The sequence below is a fragment of the Perognathus longimembris genome, chromosome 7 (genome assembly GCF_023159225.1).
Source record: "Perognathus longimembris pacificus isolate PPM17 chromosome 7, ASM2315922v1, whole genome shotgun sequence".
NCBI lineage: Eukaryota > Metazoa > Chordata > Mammalia > Rodentia > Heteromyidae > Perognathus > Perognathus longimembris.
In genome coordinates this window covers 32090717-32112650 of record NC_063167.1, presented here as the reverse complement: position 1 = coordinate 32112650, position 21934 = coordinate 32090717, and the positions used below count along the sequence as shown (strand labels likewise).

At 36.9% G+C, this 21934-nt stretch overlaps 1 protein-coding gene across 4 annotated transcripts in view; it reads left to right on the top strand.

Annotated features, from left to right (window-relative positions):
* Spata6 (spermatogenesis associated 6) overlaps positions 1-21934 on the top strand; it is a 66296-nt gene that overhangs the window by 4526 nt on the left and 39836 nt on the right. Inside the window, exons 2-3 of one of the 4 annotated variants that reach the window (XM_048351270.1) lie at positions 9110-9247; positions 10928-10976. In XM_048351270.1, the coding sequence (XP_048207227.1) occupies positions 9110-9247; positions 10928-10976 (187 nt within the window). Of the gene's footprint in view, positions 1-9109; positions 9248-10927; positions 10977-21934 lie in introns of those variants that run through there. The other 3 variants (XM_048351272.1, XM_048351271.1, XM_048351273.1) reach the window with 3 other exon arrangements.

Here is a 21934-nt window from a genome sequence, read left to right as displayed (position 1 = left end):
TGTGTGTGTGTGTGTGTGTGTGTGTGTGTGTGTGTGAAGTCAATTTCTTTTGATATTTTCTTTTAGTTGGGACATTGGCTGGCTTATTTTTTTTTAGTTGTGACTATAGTTAAAGTGCATTTTTGCATATGCCCTGGGGGAAAATATTAGGTATATTCTGTTGCTGTTTTGTAAATGTTAATTAGGTCAAATTACTAAATGCTGTTTTTTACATCTGTTATGTTTTTCATAATTATTTGATTTCTTGTTCTATCAATTACTAAGAAAGAAGTATTGGGCTGGGAATATGGCCTAATGGTAGAGTGCTTGCCTCACTAAGAGAGAAGTATTTAAATTTAGGTATATAATTTTTTGCTTTATTTGCTTTGGCATTGTATAATTACATATTCATGCATTTAATTTTGTTACATCTTATCAATCATTTTTAATCAATCAGAAATGTGGCCCTTCATCCTTGGTAATATTTTTCTGAAATATACGTTAAATTAAAATAAGATAGTCACCCTAGCTTTCTTATGATTAATGATTGTAAAGTATATACTTTCCATAATTTTATCTTTCATCTGCTTTTTACATTGGGATGCAATCACATGCTAAAACCTACCACTTTGAAGTGTACAGTACTATAAACTTAGTAATCTCCAAGTTGTGCTATAGTAGTTTATTTAATTCTTCAACATTTTCATCACCTGTGAAGAAATCTACTGATAGTCATGACTTCCTCCTCCTTCCAGTTCCTAGTGATCACTAAGATTTTGCCCAATGTGATGTCTCATGTAAGATAGAAATAACACTCTGGAGCCAAAGCAGGCAAAGTTTACTACAGAGAAAAAGTACAGCAGACTTCGCCATAGGGAGAGTAGTTAGTCCAAGTTGTAGCTAAGAGAAAATTCCCAAAGCAGAGTAGCCCTGGGATTGGGTGGTCTAGGTTTATAACTCTTCAGAACTGCTCTCTGGTGTTGTCACATGTAGATGTAGGGTGAGGGCCAGATATACACAAAAGCTTATTTCCTCCTACTTTGCCCCTCTCATGAGCATCTTAAATCCCCACCCAGTGACATGCATCTTACTGTGATAATGAAGCAAAGGTTATTTTTGGATGGGAGTTTCTTGCACACATACTCTTTAACTCCTGAAAAGTTCTGATCAGCTGAAGTGGGACTTTATTCTCCTCTCTCCACCTTATTCTTAACTCTCAGGGAATGGCTAATTGTCACATTTGTTATTCTAGTGGCCTGGGCACAGAACAGACACCTTTTGTAGTTTTCTGGTTCTGATTCTCCCCAGGTCTTTGTTACATTCTTCCTGCCTGTTATATAATGTCATTTTTATGTCTTAGGATTTTTGACTATTCTGTATATTTCTATAAGTGGAATTATTTCTCACTTCTCTCATCACAATGAGTTTATGGTTTTATTATTCATGTTGTGGCATGTATCAGTGTTTAACTCATTTTTATGGCAATTTTTATTCATTCACCAGTTCATGAATATTTTTATCCATCCTTTGGATATTATGAATAATGCTGCTATGTCTATGTATACATTTTTGTGAAGACATTGCTGTTGTTTTGTTTTGATGTTTGGTATGAGGCTTGAACTCAGACCTCCTAGCTTGCTCAGCTGGCATTCTACTTTCATTTGCATCATACCTCCAGTCTGGATTTTTGCTGGTTAATTAGATATAGAGTCTTGCAGACTTTTCTACCAAGATAATATGTAGCTAGAAGTACAGGAATGAGTCACTAGTACTCAGTGATATATGCTTCTTGATAATCTAGGGTACATTGTTGGCTTTTATAACTATTTAATATCTATGTTGGTTGTACCATTTTATATTTCTGTCAGTAAAGTATGGGAATTCCAGATTTTTTATTTTTACCTACCTTTTTGATTATACTCATCCTTATAAATGGGAAGAAATATTTCATTATGGTTTTGATACATGTATTCCTAACAAATGATGTTGAACATGTTTCCATGTGCATGTTGGCCATTTATTTGGAAATATCCTTGTCTGTTTTTTCTTCATGTATTTTGGGCTCTGTTTATATATATACATATATATACACATATATATGTTTTTAATTGTCTTACATATGTTTCTAATGGTTACATAATTATAGCATTTGTCTTTAGTAATCTTTGTTTTAATGTCTATTTTGATATAAATATAGTCACCTGAGCTTTTTTTGTTTATAGCTTTTGTACTATACATTTTCCCATTTTTGTTTTTTACTGTCAACGAATTTGTGTCTATGTATTTAAAGAGTGTCTGTTGCAGACAGTATATTGTTGGATAATAATTTGTTTTTTAGAGGGATACAAATGTGTTAATGCACAAATGGGGAAAATGACAGGAATGTAGTTACCCATTAGCAGTAATTCAGAAATTTACAGGGAGAGCACTGATAGGAGGAGAACAGGGATTCTCAGGGACACTTGCTGATTTTGGGGGGAAGCTCAGTGGAATTAGATAACATACAATGGCTTGGGGAAAATATTTCTTTTGTCCTACAAAAGATCATTTTGCAGATGATTCTAAACTAGAATAGAGGACTGTGTATGACAATGTCTGTTCAGGTGTTGACAGACTCAAGTCTCTATTCCTGTGATGTGAATTTACAATGTGGGAAGTGAGAGAACGTACTAAAGGTAATAGTTCTTTCTTTGGTGGATTTGGACAGATAAGGAAAATTGGTAGAAAACAACTACCTGCCCTGCAAGGGTCAGAGACAAGGGAAGGTCACTGGGATCTTGAAGCTGAGGTAGGGTCTAACGCCTTTTAATTTCCTTTAAATCATGGCTTAGTGTGCTGTCAAAAAAAAAAAAAAAGCCGTACTTTAGTGTTTATCTATGGCTTGATCCTTATTGCTAGAAAGCATCTCTGTAAGTGAAAATCAGTAAGTATTATATTTTGTATCTACCTTCCCTTTCTTTTATACAGATACAGAATAAAAGGAAATAGAAATAATGTTTAGAGAAGTTCAGATTCTGAAATTGGCAAAGGCAGCATATGATTCAGTCTTGGTAGCAGCCAAAATGGATTATTTTCTAACCCCTCAGAGTAGTCTTTGGTGACTTCAGACAAGAGGAAAATTAAGAGTTGGAATGAAGGTGTCACATGATGTTAAAAAAAATTATGGCTACCGATAGATGTTTCAGTAGATTTTGGGTGCTTGTGTCCACATTTCTCCGTAAAGGTCCAGTCATGACTTCACCCCTAGGTTATTCTGATGATGAGCTTCTTGTTTTTGTTCCATATTTAATTTTGCCTCTTTTAGTTTTGCTTTGTGCTTATGAATGAAATCTTCCATATTATTGGATATGTGTTCATTTTTGAACCCATTTCTCTCTTCTGTCCAAGGTTTGGCTGTGGACTCTTATTGAATAATATGTTTATCACTTCCAGTAATTTCTCAGTAATTTTTTGCTGTCAAGTATGTTCAGCGGAGGCAATAGTTTGCTTTGTTTGTTTTTGGCCTGTCCTAGGGCTTGAATTCAGGCCTTGTTCCTTAGATTGATTTTTGCTCAAGGCTACTACTTTACCACTTGGGCCACAGCTTTACTTCTGGCTTTTTGGTGTTGAATTGGACATTCCTGTCTTGACTGGCTTTGAACTGCAAGTCTCAGGTCTCAGCCTCCTGAATAGCAAGGATTATAGGTGTGGGCCACTTGCAGCCAGCTTGGACAATAGCTTTTAGGCCATTCTTGCTATCTCTACTTTTGATTAGGATGTTTAATCTATTTAGTTTTAATATATAACCACAAGTAGATTTACATCTGCCATTTTGCCTTTTTGTTTGTTTCTTGTTCCATTTCTTTTTTGGTGTTTTCTATTTCATATTGTTCTATTTGTTTATTTATTTTTCTTTTTTTGAGTTTTGTAAGTAGCTGTTTTGCAACTTACATCTTAATTTATAAGAATGTAGCATGGATTAATACCAACTTAAGTTTGATAGCACACAAAATGTTTGCTTCTATTTTATTTGCTTCTTTCTGACTTTGTGGTCATTCTTATTAAGGATTCCTTCTATTTGATGACTGTGTTTTTTGCTTTCAAGATTGTCTGTTTTTATAGTTTTGTATTTTATTTTATTGGAGGTTTGAGTATAATGAGCATAATTTGGGATTTTTAAATCTTCCATTATTTCTTATTATTTCTTTTGTTTTCAATAGATATTTCTTTTTTTTTAAGTTTTAAAACTACCATCTCCTACATCCTTCTTAGTTATTCTTCAGGTAAATTTCCATATTTTTGTCTGGGGCTGATCTGAGTCTCTGATACTTTCATCTACAGCTGTCCATAAAACTGGGATTACAGGTGTGAGCCACCTCATACAACTCATCTATTATTATTATTATTAATTATCATCATTATTATTTTATTAGCATACATGAGTTTTACCACAGAGGTTTTATTGTGACATTTCTACACTTGTGTGCAATATATTCCAATCAAACTCACCCTCTCACCCATATTTCTTGAAATTCTTTCTGGATCGTTTTCTTCTCTGTATGGGATTACCATTATATTTACTTTGTTCTACTTGATGTCTTGTAGGTCTTGAAACTCTTCATTTTTGTTTTCATTCCTTTATTTGTCTCAGAATGGATAATCATAATTGACACATGCTGGAGTTCTTTTTATCCTTTGACAGATCATATCTGTTCTGAGTGTCTCCAGTGAATTTTTAATTTTAGAATTCTAGAATTTCTGTTTTGTTCTTTGCTTAAAGTATGATTTATAGTCCTTATTGATATAGCCAATAATGAAATAATTTTCTCTAGGTCTTTGACAAGATTTCCTTTCTTCATTTGCACATACTTTAATACAGTGTAGAACTCTGAAAATCAGACATCCCATATCTCAAGTGTGTCATCGTCTGTTGTTGGTGCTGGTATTTCTTTTCTGTTTAATCACTTTTGAAATAGTTGCATACATGTATTCTTTGCCATGTGTGGCTACCAGTCTTTGCTCAGTTAGCTTTATGATCTTCATGTCATATTTGTCACAAATCAGTTGACTGGAGTCCTTCTGCTTTGCCCTGGTAGAAATCGTGGGTAAGCAAGAAAAAGCTCCACTAGTGATTCAAAGCACTTGGCGGGTATTTTAGCTAAGCAATGGCAGTGGATGACGAGAGGCAGCGGCAACCGAACAGCCTAATTATGTAACCAAAAAAGGGATCGTGGCAAGGTTGTCTGCACCAATCATGCCAGCCCCCTCATGCAAATGGATGTGTTGGTAGCTGTCATGGCACAGTCTGTGTCACCAAGTTATAACAGTCTCTTATGAAGGACTGTGTTTGCACAGACACAGGTCTTCCAGAGGAAGCAAGTGCTCTTTTCTGGTGCTGCAGGGTCTTGGTTCTTCTTTAGAAGTTCATTGAGCTTTGTTGTAGCAAAAGTCTAGTGCAGGGCTGGGAATGTGGCTTAGTGGTAGAGTACTTGCCTAGCATGCATGAAGCCTTAGGTTCAATTCCTCAGTACCATACAAATAGAAAAAGCCGAAAGTGGTGCGGCTCAGATGGTAGAGTACTATTGTTGAGTAAAATAAACTCAGGGACAGTGCCCAGGCCCTGAGTTCAAGCCCCATGACCCCCCCCCTGCTCCCCGCCCCCCCCTCCCTGCAAAAAAAAAAGACTAGTGCTTGCTGGGGCACTGTTTTCTGTAGCCATAGTTATGTTTCTGGTGCTGGCATATGGGCAGTCTTCTTACCTGACTGACACTTCTTCACCCAAGTAAGGATTGGTGGAACCCAGAGAAAGACCCCCACTACTAAAAGTTAGAGAATTAATTCTCAGCCCCCAACATCTCAGCACACTTAATGGAAAAGTAAACACTGAAAACACAAGAGCCCAATAGCAATACCCTTATGATCACATAAGATGATGCTAAGTGAAATGAACTCCATTTTATAGAAATGATTGTTATATCACAGTTGTAACTACTTTCAACATCCCATGTGTATCTGTGGTTTATACCGTTGATGATGTTCTTGTTTCACCTCCTTGGATTGTATCTACACTATCTCTGTAATCTTATCTGAGTATATTGGAAACCGTGTATACTGGTATTAGAATTAGGAAATTGAGAGGGAATATCAAAATTGAGAGACAAAGGGTAAATTAAGAGAAACAACAACAAAAGCAATACTTGCAAAACTGTATGGTGTAAGCGAACTGAACACCACAGGGGGGGAAAAGGGGAGGGGGGAGGGGGGTATGAGGGACAAGGTAACAAACGGTACAAGAAATGTATCCAATGCCTAACGTATGAAACTGTAACCTCTCTGTACATCAGTTTTATAATAAAAACTTAAAAAAAAATAAACACTGAAAACAGCAGTGCTTTAACAGTATGTAACAGTGTTCTAACAATGCTTAACTCCTGTCAAATGCCTTTGGGTCTCTATATGTTTCTCGTTGGACTTAACATTTCCTTAAATGCCACAAACCAAGCTGAATGCCAGTGGATCATGCCTGTAATCTTAGCAGTTCTAGCAGCTGAGATCTGAGGATTGTGGTCTAAAGCCAGCCCAGGCAGGAAAGTCTGAGAGACTCTTATCTTCGACTAACCATCAAAAACCCAGAAGTATAACTGTGGCTCAAGTGGTTAAGTGCTAGCTTTGAGCATCACAGCTCAGAGACAGCACCCAGTCCCTGAGTTCAGGTCCCAGGATTGGCACAAATAGGTAAATAAAATAAAGTAAGTGAACTGAACCAGTAAGTGTTAGCTTTTCCTGAATATTCCTGTGTACTTTTGGGGGGGGGGGTGCTTTCTACACCTTCATAGGCAGTTGCTAACTCAGCCTTTACCTCCAACTTACCCAGAGCTTTAATATCAGCTAACAGTGGGAGCCAACACAGCATTCTAACTTATTTTCAGCTATAAGGACAGCTCTGAACATGTTTATAGCCTTTTAAGTCACCAAGAATAGGACCTCAGTTAACTATCTTGCTTATTATTTCCTCTCTGATTTTTAAATTCTACTTTCTTGCTTGCTTTCTGTAAAGCTGTTGAGTTTTACTTTTTTAAGAATAGAAGAAATTTTAACAGTGTAGATGAGAAAAAGAGTCTTGTCTTGCTTATATTACAGATTAGAAAAAGACCCAGTCTTTAGTGATGACAAATAGAGCAGCTTTGTTCAATAGAAGTATGATGTCAGCCTCAAATTTGAGCCAAAGATACAACTTAAAGTTTTCTAGGTATATATAAAAAAGTTAAAAGAAGTAGATGAAATTAATTCTAGATGGTATGTTTTACTGAAATCGATATATTAAAAATGTTATCGTTCAATAAGTAATTAACAAGTTTTTGAGATATTTTACCTACATTTTGTACCAAATCTTCAAAACCCAGTATGTATTTTACATTTGTAGCCTCCGTGAATTTGGACTAGCCATGGCTGTTGGTCTCAGTGGATAGCAGCTACCCTGTGGAGCAGTATATTTAGAGGGACTATGACAGTTTTGTTCTTAATGGCATGTATTAGGAACTGGACCTGATGAACTAGGATTGGCTGAAAACTTTGAGGTTTGTTATCAATTGTGAATATATTAGGGCAAAAGTAGAAAATATGGCAAAATGTAAATGGCGTCAACAATAATCTTAACTGCTATGTTAAAAGGTGCAGAAAATCTTAGTCACATATTGATTGCAATAGTCTGATAATCTAGATGGCAGGTAATTTATTCTAGCAGTAATGGTATTGAGTACTCTTGGTGAGTCAAGCAATGCTCCAAGCACTTCAAATATCTTAACTTCATTAATAGTATGATACATTCACTTTGTGATCTTAAGTTAGTTGAGTTCCTAAAATTTCTTGAGGAGGGTCTATTGTTTGTATATATAAAATATCTGGAGATGTAGACAATCTCTACCCTTTTTAATCATGAAAACCCCTATCTTTGGATATGAATGATAAAGAAAATAGAATTTTTTTGTTCAGGGGCTTTATATTCAACTATTACTTCATTGAACTGAATCTGGAAAGTAGTCTCACCTTAAGAGAATTGTATAAAATATTGGCCAGGCTAGCCTCAAACTTATATGTAGTACAAACTGGCTTTGGACTTTTTAAATCCTCCTGCTTCAGCCTTCTGAGTGCTGGAATTATAGGCATGTTTCATTATGCTCAGCTTCCGTATATACTTCAATATGTTGTTAGGGAATGAGATATTATTTTATTTAATTTATATATTTATTTTTATTGTAAAGGTGTTGTACAGAGGGGTTACAGTTGTATAGGTCAGGTAATAAGTGCATTTCTTTTTTGAAAGTATCACCCCTTCCAAGACATATTTTGATATTACAATGTTGGACTCAAATTTTGGGCAACATTAATATCCCATTAGGGTATAGATAATTGACAATGGAATATGGCAAGTATTGAAGAAATGGCTATGTATTACATAGAAAGTGCACATTTTCTGCCTATGCTTTTTGTCAAATCATAATAGGGACAGTTAATTACTATTTAATATTTAAAAGTACTATATTAAACCAGAAACTTTCAATTTACCAGGCTTGAATTTTTGTCATGTTGCTTTTGAATATATTACCTATGAATTGCTATTTATGGTGATGAAGGTCATATTTGTCCTTTTCATCTACAATTTTTTGTCCTCTAGTATGATGTTTTATTTCTGCTGAGTGTTAATCCTTTGTGATTAAATGATGCTGAATATGTCAGCATTCAACAAAAAGTTGGAGCCTAAGACTGACTGCTTAAAATGATTAATGTCAGTCTCAAGAGCCAGTACATAGTGTTTCAAATATGGCACAGATTAACCAATGGTAAACTGACTGTAGATGTAGAGGAATGGAAATTATTAAGGCATTTAAAGTTAATTCTATAAACACTAGAACTCTCTTTCTTTCTTTCTTTCTTTCTTTCTTTCTTTCTTTCTTTCTTTCTTTCTCTCTATCTCTTTCTTTCTGTCTCTCTCTCTCTCTCTCTCTCTCTCTCTCTCTCTCTCTCTCTCTCTCTCTGTTTCTTTTGGAGTGCCATACTTCTCTTTTTATGTAATATTTGACAAGTCATTTTGGTAGGACAGTTCAGGGAATTTTTACAAAGCAGTAATATCCATTTATGTGATTTCTTTCAGGTAACGTGTCCAGGAGTGGTGCTGAAAGACAAGGAGGACATCTACCTTAGCATCTGTGTGTTTGGCCAGTACAAAAAGACACAATGTGTCCCAGCCACTTTCCCACTGGTCTTCAATGCCAGAATGGTATTTGAAAAGGTAAGTTCAAATATTGGACCAAGTATTTGCAAACAAACACAAAATCCAAGTGACTGCAGTTTTTGAGTAAAAGCCAAACTTTTCATTGGACAAATTGATATGTAAACAAATTGTTAAAAATTTGCTGACTATGTGCTTTGGAATAACCCAAAAGGAAAATTGTAAATAAGGAAATTTCAAAATAAATATGCATTATATTATGCATTGAATCAGTTGCTTTTTTTATTGGTAAATCAGCTGTTTCCATCAGTTGTCTTAGTGGGCTTTATGTAGAGCAATTTACCTTGAATTCTGAATTACAATTTTCACACACAAAAAAGAAGACATTGACAAGTAAGAGTATGCCCTGTCTTGAGGTTTGTGTTTCTGTCATACTTTTTTCTTTGTTTTCTCCCCAAATTGCTGCTTTGGGTGATTATTAATTCACTTCCTCCTTTCCTCCTATTTCCTACTCATAATTACCCAGTACCTTCTCTATATCATAGGACAGCACTGTACAGCTGAAGACCCATGATAAACAAGGCAAAATTTTCTCCTTTCAGAGTGTAATAGGTGTATAAAGGGAATAAAAGGAGATCAAGGGGATTAGAGACATTTTGAAGAAAGCAGTAACACTTAAACTGAGCTTGAATGAGGTTATCAATTATCTGAAGTACCTAGGAGGGAAGCATCAAAAGTAGAGGGATAGCAAATATAAAAGCCTTTATATTTGTTAGGAATAATCTGACTTAGAGAACACCAAGAATGCCAATATGATCATGGTAACTAATAAAGGAAAGAGCTCCTACAGATGAGGTGGAGAGGGAGACAGAATGGGGTATAAAATTTATAGCAGTGTTCCCTTTTGGCCACATTCCCACCAGCATCTGTTATTTTTAGTTTTCTTCATAATGGCCTTTCTAACTGGGGTGAGGTGGAATCTCAGTTGTTTTGATTTGCATTTCTTTTACAGCCATAGATGTAGAATATCTCTTCATATGTCTATTGGCCATTCTTATTTCTTCTTCTGAGAAGTGTCTCTTTAAGTCTTTAGCCCACTTATTAATTGGGTGGCTGTTCTCACACAATGAGAAAAAAAGGAGGATATTCTTAGGAGAGGATCAGAAGGGCTCAATAGGTATGTATGTATGATCATATAAAATGATGCTTATTAAAATGAACAAGACATGGAAACAAGAGGTTTTATTATTGTACTGTTTGTGGTTCTTTTTTCTTTCTTCTTTTCTTTTCTCGTCACTGTTTTTGATTTCTGTACCCTTTGTCTTATATATAAGTTTATCTGATTTGGGGAGGGAAAGGAGAAGCACAGAGCATGGGACAAAGGGTGAACCAATTCAGCAGTGGTACTCACTAGACACTATGTTGGAAATGAACTATACAACCTGGAAAAAAGGGAAGTCAAGAGGGGAAAAACTGGGAAAAGGTGACACTGTTCAAATAGAAATGTACTCGTTACCTGACTTATGTAACTATAACCCTCTGTCCATCATCTTTACAAAAAGATTTTTAAAAATTGTAATTATGACATCATGACCCTCAGGAATGGGCAGTTCTTGCTAACACAATGAGTTTGGCTGGAAAGGGAATGATATTCTGGGAATGTGAAGTTTAAAAAGAAAAGTCTCATTATATCTTCCTTTCTCTCCTTCCTCATTTATACCCCTTCCTTCTCCATGTCAGGTGTTTCCTGAAGCAGTAGACCCTGGAGATGTGGTTGCACAGCTTGAGTGTAAGTTTTCAACTTTTTAATTCTTTATTCTAATAAATTTTAGAATTTATAAACCCTATGTTATTCAGTAGTTGGTTGAATAAAAGTTTACAAGGATGTACTAGAGCTTCAAAATTCTTGAACTAAAACTTTTTTTATACTCTTGAATGTCAGAATATATCTAGAAAGAACTTTTTTAAAAATTCTGCAAAGAAGGGCTGGGGATATAGCCTAGTGGCAAAAGTGCCTGCCTCGGATACATGAGGCCCTAGGTTCCATTCCCCAGCACCACATATACAGAAAACGGCCAGAAGCGGCGCTGTGGCTCAAGTGGCAGAGTGCTAGCCTTGAGTGGGAAGAAGCCAGGGACAGTGCTCAGGCCCTGAGTCCAAGGCCCAGGACTGGCCAAAAAAAAAAAAAAAAAAAAAATTCTGCAAAGATAATGAAAAGTATTGATCTTAATGTTTTGGTCTATGGAAAATAAAGTATTATTTCAAATTTTATTGGGAATATACTGTAGAGTGTTCTAAGGATAAAAATTCATGTGGATGGGACTTTGCCCTGAAAGTAAAACTAAATCTTTATTAAGTCAAGTGGTTGAATAATAGATCCAAGTAATGGTAGCTTAAAATACCTATGGGTTGTTTTTTTTTTTGCATTTTTGTATTACTTTCATTATTTATAAGTTACTTAGACAGATTTCCAAGGCTTTGGATAACAGTAATGTCTTTAAAGTACTAGAAATCAAATACAAATGATAAAACTACTTGTAACAGCAGTGGTGAAGAAATGTACTCTCCTTCCTGCTCTGTTGAGACTCTAGCAGTGTATAAGCATGGAACCAGGTACTATGCTAGCATCCAATCACGTAGGGGAGAAATAGGCCCACCTTTGTGTTTCTTCATGGGGGCTTACAGTTTAGCAATGTCTGCAGAGAATTCGTTGGGGCAAATGCCACATCTTACTAGTTGTAGCAGTGCTGGTACCTCATAAGGCACTTCCCACTGTAGCACACTAGCTAGGTTATTGTGTGTGAATGTTAAGGAGTATATGAATTTTAATATATCCTGAGCCTCTTGTTCATTATCTGAGAAACCAGATATCTTAGAGGAAAAAAAAGACAGTATTTTACTTTCTTTTGAAATTCTTCTACTAAAAGAAACAAAACGTGTTATTTCCTATTTAATAAGAAATTTCAGAATTACAAGCAGACTGCTTAGTAGTTAGTGTTTGTTTCTTAATTCCTTTGATCCAGTTTTTCACTTGGGTCTCTATGAAACTAGTGATATTCTCTTTTCTTTGACATATCTTTAAATGATGATATTCTGTTGTTTTACTTCTCTGTTGTTTTTTACTTCATTTCCGTTTTGTCTTTATATGACACTCTACAAAGACTGGGCTTCATATATTCATGATATGTGATTACTTGTGGTTTCCACATCTGTTTTTATTTCTAACCTTTCTCATGAACTTCAAGGTCTCTCCTCATTTACTTCACTTCCCCTGTCTTTCCATCTTCATCTGGCAACCTTTTCTAATATTAAAAGAGGATTAAAAGTAGAGAGAATGGACTGGTAAAGTCCATGTACCTGTCAACTAGCTTCGATAATCATTGACATTTTGGTAGTCTCATATTGTGTTCAACCTGTCTCACTTAAAGAAATTTCTGGAAAGCTGGGTGTGGCATACACGCCTAAAATCCTGGAACTCAAGGCCAGCTGAGTCAGGAGAATCATGAGGCCAAGGGCCGCCCATGATACATAGTCAGGCCCGATTTTGAAACAACTTATTGAACTATTTTAAAGCAAACTTTATGTCATTGTATTGCAAATACCTTTAACAGAGAAAGGCCTAATGAAATATTTAACCACCACTCTAGTATCACAAAATTAAAAGTTCCTTTATAAAATAAAATGTTTAGTCATTATTCAGGTTACCCCAGTTGTTCCCCAAATGCCTTTTTAGTTAGTTTCTTCAAATCACAACAACAATTTGAATCATGCATTATAAGTGGCTATTTATCTCATTAGTTGTTTCCCTGTAATAGTGTCTCATGCTTTTTTGTCTGATTTGGTGTTTGTTTGTTTTTTCTTGGTGCCTGTCCTTGGGCTTAGGTGCTGTCCCTACCCTTAAAATTTTTTAAATTATCTTTAAGTAGTTGCACAAAGGAGTTGCCATTGAACAAAGCAGTTTGTGAATACAGTGCCTCCTAATGTCTTCTCTTTCAACATTCTCACACACCCTTTCACCCTATCCCTTCCCTCACTTTTCTTAGTTTTTAGGCTATCTATTGATTTTTTTTTTTACCATTTAACAAAGCAGTTTATGTATACAATGCATCTTAATTGGTGTCAACCCTTCAACATCTTCACCTACCTGCTCCTTCCCTTATTTTCCTCAATCCTGTGGTATATACAATGCATTCTTGCCTCATTCTACTCCCTTTTCCCATTCATTCTTCTACCTCTCTCTCCATCCCCTGCCTCCTCCCCACTCTTTGCAGCACCCATTTCCTGGTATTTATTTTGTTGGGCTTTGACTTAGTCTTTCTAAAGAATTATACTATTTCCACTCTCCTTGGAGTCTATTATACTTTGCTCAAGGATAGCACTCTACACTTGAGCCACAATTCTACTTGTAGCTTTTTGCAGGTTAATTGGAGATAAAAGTCTCCTAGACTTTTCCTGCTCAAGTTGCTACCCTCAGATCTCAGCCTCCTGAGTTGGGAGCTAGGATTACAGGTATGAGCCACGAGCACTCAGTTTGATTTTGTTTATTAATGCTGCATATTAGTTATAAAACTGTCTTTAGAATGTTCTGTATTTAGGTTTTAGCTGATTGCTTCCTTAAAGTTGTGTTTAGCTTTTGTTTATCACAGTATAGAAGATGATAATTAGACTTTTAAGTTTGCTTAAGTTCAAGATTATTTCATCTATTGTTTGGAAAGTATCCTTGACAGTTGGTCCTGTGTGCATAATGTATTATGTCAAGTGGCATAAAAATGTGCTTTTCTTTAGTGTTGCTAAGATTGATCATTTAGTGTCAGGAATCAGCCTAGTTCCTGCTTTATAAATTTTCAGTCAGCCTTTTTAGCTTTAGCAGCCACCATGAGCCATCTTTTCATTAGGGTCACAACATTTTTTTTTAATAATACTGTCATTTTTAAATTTTATTGGCTGGAATTCTAGAGAAGAAAATTTTATTATCTATGATTTGGTTCTCCTGAAATCTGTTACCTATAGAAAAGGCAGTACAAGCATGTCACTCCCTTTGGCCCTGGCTTTATTTCATAGCTTTAGTAAGGTAGAATTTGCACATCATAACATTCACCCATTGTAACTAGTTAAATGACTTTCAGAAAACATGTCCAATATTGAGCTATTATAACTATCCAGGTCACAATATTCCTGCTACCCTAAAGTGACTATCTGCAGTTAGTCCTTATGTCCACTAATTTTTGTCTGTTTCTGTAGACGTATTCATATTTCCTAGGAAATTCATATAAAGGCTGCATGTTATATGCAGTATTTTCTCTCTGGCTTCTTTCATTTAAAGTAATGTTTCTGAGGATCCTTCATATATTCCATATGTGAGCATGTGAGCAATTCATTCTTTTGTTAACCACCACAAAGAACTGTTTATGGAACTTTTTTCTTTTGTTGACTGTTCAGTAGTTATTTGGATTGTTTTTACTTTTTTTTTTTTTTTTTTGCCAGTCCTGGCGTGTGGCCTCAGGGCCTGAGCACTGTCCCTGGCTTCTTTTGGCTCAAGGCTACCATTCTACTTCTTGAGCCACAGCACAACTTCTGGCTTTTTCTATATATGTGGTGCTGAGAAATCGAACCCAGGGCTTCATGTATACGAGGTGAGCACTTTACCACTAGGCCATATTCTCAGCCCCTTATTTTGTTTCTGTTTTGTCTGTCGTGGGGCTTGAGTGCTGGGCCTGAGTGCTGTCCCTGAGCTCTTCGGCTCAAGGCTAGTAGTGCTCTACCACTTGAGCCATAGCGCCACTTCAGGTTTTTCTGGTGGTTAATTGGAGATAAGAGTCTCACGCACTTTTCTGCCCTGACTGGCTTTGAACCCTGACCCTCAAATCTCAGCTAGGATTACAGGTGTGAGCCACAGACACCCGGCTGGATTATTTGTTTTTGTTTTTGTTTTTGTTTTTTTATAAACAGAACAGTGTTGGTATAAATGTGTGGATATATGCTGGATTGTATGCTGACTATATATTTAAATTTTTAAGAAGCTGTCAGAATGGTTTTTAAAGTTATTAATAGCACTTTACATTCAAATCAACAATGCTTTTCCCTAACAGCTTTGATAATGTCGTTCTCTTTTAACATAGTGCTTACTAAGCCATTTATATATCTGCTCTCGTAAAATGTTTATTCACATCTTTTGCACATTTTTGAATTGAGTTATTTGTGTTCATAACATGTTATACAGGTTTTTCTTTTTAATCTAAGTCCTGTATGAAGTATATTGTATGTTTTGTAAATATTTTCCACCAGACATTGGTTTGTCAGTATGATCATGTAGTCCTTTATTCTACTGATATGGTTTGGCATACTAATATATGTTTCAATGTTAACCTTTAACTCCTGGGTAATGGTATATAATCCTTTTTATATTTTTTTGGATTTTTTTGCTAATGGTTTTATGTCTGTTTACCAAGAACAGTGGTCTATAGTTTTGTAATTTCATATTCCTTCTTTGTTATCTAGGCATTATTGGTCTCATGGTGTGATTTGAAAAGTAGTTTCTATTTCTAAGAAGAAATTGTATAAAATGTGTATTATTTTATCTTTAAACATTTACTAGAATTCACCCATGAAGTGATCTGAGCCTGGGCTTTTCTCAGTGGGAAGGTTTTAAATTACTATCTTACTTTTTTATGTCTTTCTCTTCTGGAGTTCATAAACATTGAAGGGTTTTGTTTCTATTAATTTCTCTTTCTCTTTTTTTCTTCTCTCCCTCCCTCCCTTCCATCCTTGTTTGTCAATATCAGAGTTTGAATTCAGGGTCAGCTTTGCTTACTCTGCTGGCATTCTACCACTTAAGGCATACCGCCAGCTCAGTTTTTTTTTTTTTTTACTGGGTAGTTTCTGCCTATGCTGGCCTTGAACCTCAGTCTTCCACATTTCAGCCTCTTGAGCAGCGAGGATTACAGACTTGAGTCACAGGTACCTAGCTTGTTAGCATTAGTTTCAAGGTGTCAGGTTTTTTGTTTTTTTTTTTTAAATTTCTTTCACCTTTGTACTATTTTATTTCCACATATTTGGGGGCTTCCTAGATTTCTTTCTAATGCTGATTCTGTTTCAATACTTTTGTGGCATAAAAACATAATTAATAGAATTCCAATTCTTTTAGATTTATTGGTAATTATTTATGTTCTATTTTAAAGCCTGTGTTTGAAAATGTTCCATGTATGTATGAAACAAAATGTTCTTTTCTAACATTAGTGAGTTATTTCTTGCCAATTTGTAGTCACTTATCTCTTAATGATAGGAATACATTCTGATGAATGCAAGATAAATGACTTTACATTATGTGAACATCATAAAGCATGCCTACACAAACCTGTATGGTACAGCCTACCATATACCTAGGCCGTAGGATATGTCTTATAGCCTCCTATGCTACCAACTCATATGACACATTATTGTTCTGAATACTGCAGGCAAATGTAACGCAATTATAAGTATATGTTTAGCTAATCATATCTTAACATAGAAAATCCACAGTAAAAATACTAGGGGATTGAGACAAGCACTGTTGGCTCATACCTATAATCCTAGCTACTTAGGAGGTTGAGATATGAGGAATGCAGTTCAAAGCCAGCCAAGACTAGAAAGTCTATGAGAATCATCCCAAATAAAGTACTCAAAGCCAAAGGTAAGGCTGTGTGGTTCAAATGGTAGAGAGCTCTAGTCTTGAGCAAAAGAAGCTTGGGGACAGTGCCCAGGCCCTGCACAAAGTACTAGGGGATTAGAATCTTTCATCTTTGTGGGGACTGCTCTCTCTGCTCCGGCTCAAGTGCTCATTTCTTTCTCTCTTATTATCCTCGCATCGCCTTCTCCCCCGACCCTCGGCCTGCAGGTTTGTCGGGGTGAGACGTGGGGATGTCTCCGTCCTGGCGGGCGCTTGACCCGCGTGGCAATGTGACCGCTATCCTACTCTGGAAGCAACGGACATAGACCACGGAGTCAGCTTCTGAGAGCGAACTAACTTTATTGAGAGAGGGGCAAGGGTAGATGATCAGGGGAAGGGGGTTGGCCAGGATTCCCATAGGCCACGAGCTGTCAGGTGACCTCCAAGGGGCTGGTCACTTGACCTCCAAGGGGCTACGTCACTTGACCTCCAAGGGGCTATGTCACTCGACCTCCAGGGCGGGGCTGGCTGCCAGCTAGGTCGGGGGTCTCTTATCGGACCGGTTTCTCCAGATTCCAATGTAGGGAGGATGGAAGGGCTGCATTCCCCAGCTGGGGGAGGTGCCTCAGGCCCCTTCCATCTAGGGGGAAGATGGACCCCAACACATCTTCATTATAATCTTATGTGACCAGTTTGTTGTTAATTTAAACATTGTTATATGGCATACATTTGTATCATTTATGTCAGGGAAGCTGATACTATTCAAGTCTTTTGTCGTCTGACTTTAATTTTGAGTGAGGTTTATTTTATCAATCATCAGGAAATGGTTATTTACACTTACAGCAATGATTATTCTTTTCCTTCTTTTATTTATCAGGTTTTGTGTCATGTTACATTCTGGGTAGCAATTTATTACCCCGCAGTAGTTACTGAATTTAATCTTGATTATTCTGTAAAGCTTCATTTGGCCCTTTAAATATAGCCTTGGCCACTAGAAGGCTCAGAAGGAATATTGCAGGAGGAAGGATTTGCTTGCAGGTACTTGGCTTAAGGGCTTCAGGGAAATACATGTTAGTATGAGTGAAATAAGATTAAATGTCAATGATATTTAAAGCTATAGCAGGGCAATTCATATAGAAGGCATTCTGTTGAAAAGTTGTTTTAATCCTTAATTTACCAGGATAAAAGTAGACATACCTAGACTATACCCTGGGCACCATTTTTGGATAAGGAAGGCAATGAACATTTTCTACTTCATAAACTTTTCTATTAGTCTATTCATAGCCTTTTTCTCTTCAGCTATTCTTACTGAAGGTTTACAGATTCTTTTTCCACATGTACGCACATGCACATATACACATATGCAGGCATGCAAATGCACACAAATTACCACACGTTTACTGCTAGAAAAGCTGCTTATCTAGACAAACATGTGTCTTGGATTTCCACTATTTCTAGTCACTGCACAAATTTGTCATTTTATTCAGAAAGGCCACTGCTTAACTGTTTAACATGTATAAACTAGCTTCTCTATTTGCCACTACCTCAGTGTCTCATTAGTTTAGTGTCTCATATCTTCTATATATAAATGTTTTGAGAGCAAAATGTCATTCCTATAGTTGACTTGTTGAATGTCATGTGTTAGGGGTTTGGTCCCCATTGTGACATTTTCTAGGAGGTAGTGGAACCTTTAGGGTCCTTAGGTCACTAGTCTCTATGGCCTTGAAAGGAATTGTGGGACTTCTGGCTTCTTTCTCATCCACTTCCTGCCTCATGAAGTCACTATTCTTGTGTGCGACATGATTATGTCATGCTATGCTGTCTTTACCAGAGGCCCAAAGAGATGATACTGCCATCCTGAGTGGAACCTTCAGGACTATGCAGTGTTTCCCTTTGTTTCTTTACAAGTTTAAACTAACAGGTTGTTAATTTTTCTGCCAAAACAAAAGATATAAAAAGGATATTGCACAGGGCAACAAGAGATGAAAGGTCTTCCTGACTTCCTTTTTATCTCGATGTTATTTATTTTTTTATTTATTGCCGTCTCATTAAGAAATATTTTTCTTCTTATGTTCACAGCTGTATCTCTAGTGGGTGTAACTGTACTGGGCGCATACTAGGCCTTCTAAAGAGTTAAATAAAATCTAAACATACCATATAACTGCCTCTCATTACGATTTTCTTGACCCTTGGAGCTATTCTATTGAGAGGAACCTGTTTGTAGTGTTATAATCCTTAGATTAGGAATATACTTTGTGTTTTAGGTTTTAAAATAGATAGCTGTTCTGAACCCATTCCCTTTAACATTTAGATAAAGAGGAGACACAATCATTATTTATGTTGCAGTAGATTAGTAGGCATTCCATTGGGCTCTTTACCTATAGGGAAAAGTGGCAGTTTCATTAGAGTCACAGATTTTCAGTTTTTATGAATTAATGCTTGCCTGATCCCTGGGATATTTAAAGTACTCTCAAATGAGGATTTGAAGTCAATGAATGTCTCACTGCCTTACATATAAAACTGTAACCCTTCTGTACTTCACTTTAACAATAAAGAAAAGGAAAGAGCTTATAGGATTCAGGATTCATATTTTAAATCTACAAATACATTCTAGCCAAGTTATGTTTTAAGTATGTAAATAGACATTTAGAGAAATTATTGTAGCAGTATTTCCTGCTGGTACAGAGTGTTAACAATAGTTTGAGCCTGGGCACTAGTGGCTCAAATTTGTAATCCTAGCTACTCAGAAGGCTGCGATCTGAGAATCATGGCTTGAAGCCAGGCTGAGCTGGAAAGTCTATTCATTTATTCAATTAACCACCAAAAAAGCCAGAAGTAGAGTTTAAAGTGGTCTAGCACTAGCCTTCAGCAAAAGACTCAGAGTTCAGGCCCCATGACCACCTCTACCACCACCACCACCACCAAAACCCAGTCCTCAATACTCTGGCCCTTTCTTTTGAAGTTTTTGATTTGGTATACTATATTTGACTAGTATTTCTGGAGTATTGTAGTCCACCTCTAGTTTGTAATTTTCACTAAAAGTACACATGTAAGTGAGAATATTTACTATAGGATGGAAGATAATTATCCTTAGTTATAAGATAAAGGGCAGCTGTTAAGATGAGATTAATTGCACTGTACAATTGAGATGAAGTTTACATTAACCTAATCTTCAGTTTCCAGCAGCACTTGTTCTCAATAAAGCCTTTCCTTAGATAATTGGAGGCTTTCTATCTGAAGTATTTTCATTGTGGTAAAATATATGTAGCATAAAATTTGCCATCTTAATCATTTTAAGTGTACACTTCAATGGTATTAAATGCATTTATAATGCTGTGCAGTAATTGATGTCATGCATTTCTATAACTTTTCATCTGATGGAACTGTAACTCTATACCCCTTAAAAAAATAACCTCATTTCCCCCTCCTCTATGCCCCTGACAACCACAATTCTACTTTCTGTCTCTAAGACTCTGATAAAGTGTCTCATGTTTGTAGGACCATGTGATATTTGACCTTTTTTGACTGGTTTATGCCAGGCTTCGCTCTACCCCCCCCCCCCCATCTACTTGGGAGGGGGTCCTGAGCTTGTCTGCCTCTTCCGTGTGGGATCCTTTGTCACTCTCTCACATCCCCCTGGCCAGTAGGGATTAGTCACAGAAGCGGGGACCCAAGGTAGCCTCAGTTCCCGTGTGGTTGCGAGACCCCATGCCCGCCCCGCCAAGGAAGACACCGGCACATGGGAGTCCCCGAGAAAGCCTCTGGAGCGTTCTGGTTTATTCAGAGGAGGGGCCAACAACTTATACCCCCAGAGGAAAGGGGGTACTGGATCTTAATGATTGGCCTGATGGACTGTCCCTCAGGTGATGTCATGGAACTTCCTCTATGGGTGGAGACCACAGCCCCCCAAGGACTGGGTTCTGGGCCCCCGCCATTAGACACGTGCTCACCCTGGGGGCTTCTCTTCCTGTTGAAAGCAGAAGGAGAGGGGATGGGCTAAAGCCAGCTGTGCCCTCTTAAAGGCACAGGTGTCCCCAACATGCTTACACAGAGCACAATGTGAAAGACGTCCTGAAAAATTCATTTGTAGCACATGTCAGAACTTTCTTCTTTTTTAAGAATGAATAATATTCCATAACATATTTATGGAAAATTGCCTATCCATCTGTCAAGGTTAATAAGGTTGCTTCTGCTTTTTACCTATTACTGATAAGATGCTGTGAATGTGGGTGTTCAAATGTCTGAGTGCCTCCTTTTGGCTCCTTTATGTACATTCCTAGAAATAGTATTGCGGGATCATATAGAAATTCTATTTGTCATTTTTAAGGCTTTGTGGTAATGCATTTGTGTAGTTTCAGCTATATAGGAAGCAGAGGTAGGAAGATCATGGTCTAAGCCATCCTTAGTTCAAATCCTAGTACTCTCACGAACATTTTTTTCTTTTTCTTAGGAATTAGCCAAAATCAAATACAGCATACTGTTTTGCATCGTAGCTTGCCATTTGACATCACTATACGCTGCATAAGGGCAGATGGTCACCAGCCATCTGTTTTGGTTTTGTTTTTTTTTTGGCCAGTCCTGGGCCTTGGACTCCGGGCCTGAGCACTGTCCCTGGCTTCTTCCCGCTCAAGGCTAGCACTCCGCCACTTGAGCCACAGCGCCGCTTCTGGCCGTTTTCTGTATATGTGGTGCTGGGGAATTGAACCTAGGGTCTCGTGTATCCAAGGCAGGCACTCTTGCCACTAGGCTATTCCCCAGCCCCAGTTTTGGTTTTTATTTTTAAATTTTTCAATAGTGGTTATCCTAATGGGTATGAGGTGGTATCTTATTTTTCATTCATTCCTCTAATCCTGCTAGATCCACAAAGCCTCCCTTGGTCTGCCTTGCAATCTACTTCCTCCCTTCTTTGCAAAAGAATTTTGGCCCAGATGACCAGTTCTGTAGTTTACTTTGTCTCTTTTGAACACTAAATAAGTGGAATCATCTGTGTGCATTCTTTTGTTCTAATTGTTTGCTCTGTTTTTTTTTAAGAAACTCATTCATGTTGGAACTGTAATTTTTTCATATTTTTGTTTTACGATATTGCATTGTTGGAATTTGTT